The sequence below is a fragment of the Guyanagaster necrorhizus genome (genome assembly GCF_019112545.1).
Source record: "Guyanagaster necrorhizus MCA 3950 unplaced genomic scaffold BT62scaffold_20, whole genome shotgun sequence".
Classification (NCBI taxonomy): domain Eukaryota; kingdom Fungi; phylum Basidiomycota; class Agaricomycetes; order Agaricales; family Physalacriaceae; genus Guyanagaster; species Guyanagaster necrorhizus.
In genome coordinates this window covers 513,364-515,534 of record NW_025064899.1, presented here as the reverse complement: position 1 = coordinate 515,534, position 2,171 = coordinate 513,364, and the positions used below count along the sequence as shown (strand labels likewise).

At 47.2% G+C, this 2,171-nt stretch overlaps 2 protein-coding genes across 2 annotated transcripts; both read right to left on the bottom strand.

The window, feature by feature from the left end:
• Positions 1-316: 316 nt before the first annotated feature.
• On the bottom strand, positions 317-789 carry BT62DRAFT_934521 (uncharacterized protein; the record flags this gene model as incomplete). The annotated part of the gene is made up of 3 exons (XM_043186747.1): positions 317-646; positions 700-720; positions 772-789. 3 exons carry the CDS (start codon positions 787-789, stop codon positions 437-439), a joined length of 249 nt encoding a protein of 82 aa, XP_043037438.1. The 3' UTR covers positions 317-436.
• Positions 790-983: 194 nt separating this feature from the next.
• Positions 984-2,170, bottom strand: BT62DRAFT_901657 (uncharacterized protein; the record flags this gene model as incomplete). Its single annotated transcript, XM_043183469.1, has 4 exons — positions 984-1,385; positions 1,434-1,472; positions 1,534-1,818; positions 1,874-2,170. 4 exons carry the CDS (start codon positions 2,168-2,170, stop codon positions 984-986), a joined length of 1,023 nt encoding a protein of 340 aa, XP_043037437.1.
• Between the last annotated feature and the right edge of the window lies 1 nt (position 2,171).

The window sequence follows — 2,171 nt, the reverse complement described above, 5'->3', positions numbered from 1 at the left end:
AGATCTATCGCCTTCAAATGATGTAAGGGTTTTGGGTTCGTCATGGTTTGTCACCTAATTTTTCCGTCGCACGATCCCACGTAACTGTTCTGACAGCCTTGTCAGGAAGACCTGGATCCTCATCTGTCCGATGCTCTCTCTGCTAGACCTTTCATTGTGTCGTCTCAAGTCTCGCAGAATCGCAGGTCCGCTGAGGACATCGCGCAGCATCTGATCAAAGATAGAATACATGCTTTCGTAGTATTGAGTCTTCGTCAACGGGTAAGATAATAAGCAAAGTAAATCGTCGTCGACAGGAATCCACAAGCTTCACACAAAGAGTGTATCCAACCGTCGGTCTCATTTAAGGGACGAAGAAGTCAGGGTCAAGTCCGGTCTAGCTGATGACACAATAAGCTCATTGTTGGCAGTTTCATCTATGACATGCAGCCAATTTCTACCACTTCTCCCACTCTACTGCCCTCCGCTGAATACCGATATAATGAGACAATACCGCCGCCGGACAACTGTGTCGCATTTCAACGACAGAATCCACAAGTTGTGACATCGTCGGCCTTTGTTCTGGATTGGACGACCGCATTTGAGCAACCATCGTGAGGAGCCACATTGCCATTTGCAAAGTTGCCTTCGGGAACGATCCGTTCATCTGTAATTTATGTTCAGCATCTTCGACAACGGGGTGGAAACTTGAGCAATTACCTCGTTGATTTTCCCGATGTACTGAAATTATCGTCATGTAAAAGACAGCTGTACAGTGGTGGTACTACGTACCTCATCGAACGCTTGCATCTGAATTGAAGTCAGAATGGAATGTCGTAGAAAGTCAAAGTTGGGAATACTAACAATTTGTTCACTCTGGATGCTATCCTAGAACGAAGATCAGGGTGCTAGGTTGAATACAGAATAGATGTTACGCCGACCTGGGCAAAGTACTTTCCGAACACGCCATCGAACGAAAAATCTTCGTCAAAGGCCTTGACATGCTACACGGAAAATGGCGTCAGAACAGTACTGCCATGATCTAGAAAGAAGCATACCTTCTCCAAGAATCCTTTGACTTCCCTATCCATGTCAGTATTAAGCATCCGACCTAAATACCACACGTCTGCCTTAAAGGGACAATATGGATCGCCAACGAGCATTTCCGGAGCGTACTCTCTAGCATATTCCCCGATCCTACCTACTCGGACATTCGGTAGGCCGGTAATTTTCCTGCTCGAAGGATCCGAGTCTTCATCGAAACAAACTGCGGTCTCGAAATCGTTGATATAGTATCGAATAGGGAAGTGAGATCGAAATGGCCCAGTGACATCAGTTTCTGTAGTCCCGTCAGGCTCCCTCAGACCCCCTAGGAAGTTGAAAAGAATATTATCACTATCAAGATCCTAGGGTTTCATCAGTAAAGTACAGACCACCATGGTCAAAATGCGTACGAGATGTGCAATCAAGTTGTCATGACAGAACTTGACACCCTGGCAAAAAACAAAAATGTGTGTTCAATGATACAGCGGAGTGCCTCGATAGACGCCACACCTTGAATACCTGCATCAGATAGTCCAGGATCTCGTCCACGTTGTAGAACCACGGAATGTACCCGCCGTCAGAAAGCAGAGGGAAAACGACGAATCTGAGTCCGTTGAATTCAAGTTCGTTCAAGAGAGGAAGGGCGCAGTTATCTCCTCGAAAAGCAGTCTGTCCTTTGCAGAGCCGCTGGATGGCTTTATAGTGCTCGTCTCCTGTGGCGTCGCCATCGATGCTGATTAGACGAATGACAACGTCTTGATTGTGTAAGGTGCGCGCAGCACAGTGGATGTTTTTCTAATGATTGGTAATGAGCAGACTGAACTGAAAAAATACAAAAACTCAAACGTACGAGTTGGCCAAAGTCTGGTTCTTGAATGGCAATGCCGGGCTCACATTCATAGCGAGTCAAGAAAGTATATCCGTCGGGTCGGCGAGGTTCGTCGCTTGCTGGAACAAGCGATACCCGGTGGTGGCCCGAGTCTCCCCTGCCCCGTTCATACAGAGTTACCCACAATGAGTAACCGTGTTCTTGGAAGAATTTTTGAAGTGGCTCACGCTTCCAGAGGTCATATGGCCAACTGCCCTCCGGCTTCCAGCATCTTTCGCGCCATTCGTGTAATGTCTTGGGCCATTCGATCAGCGTCATG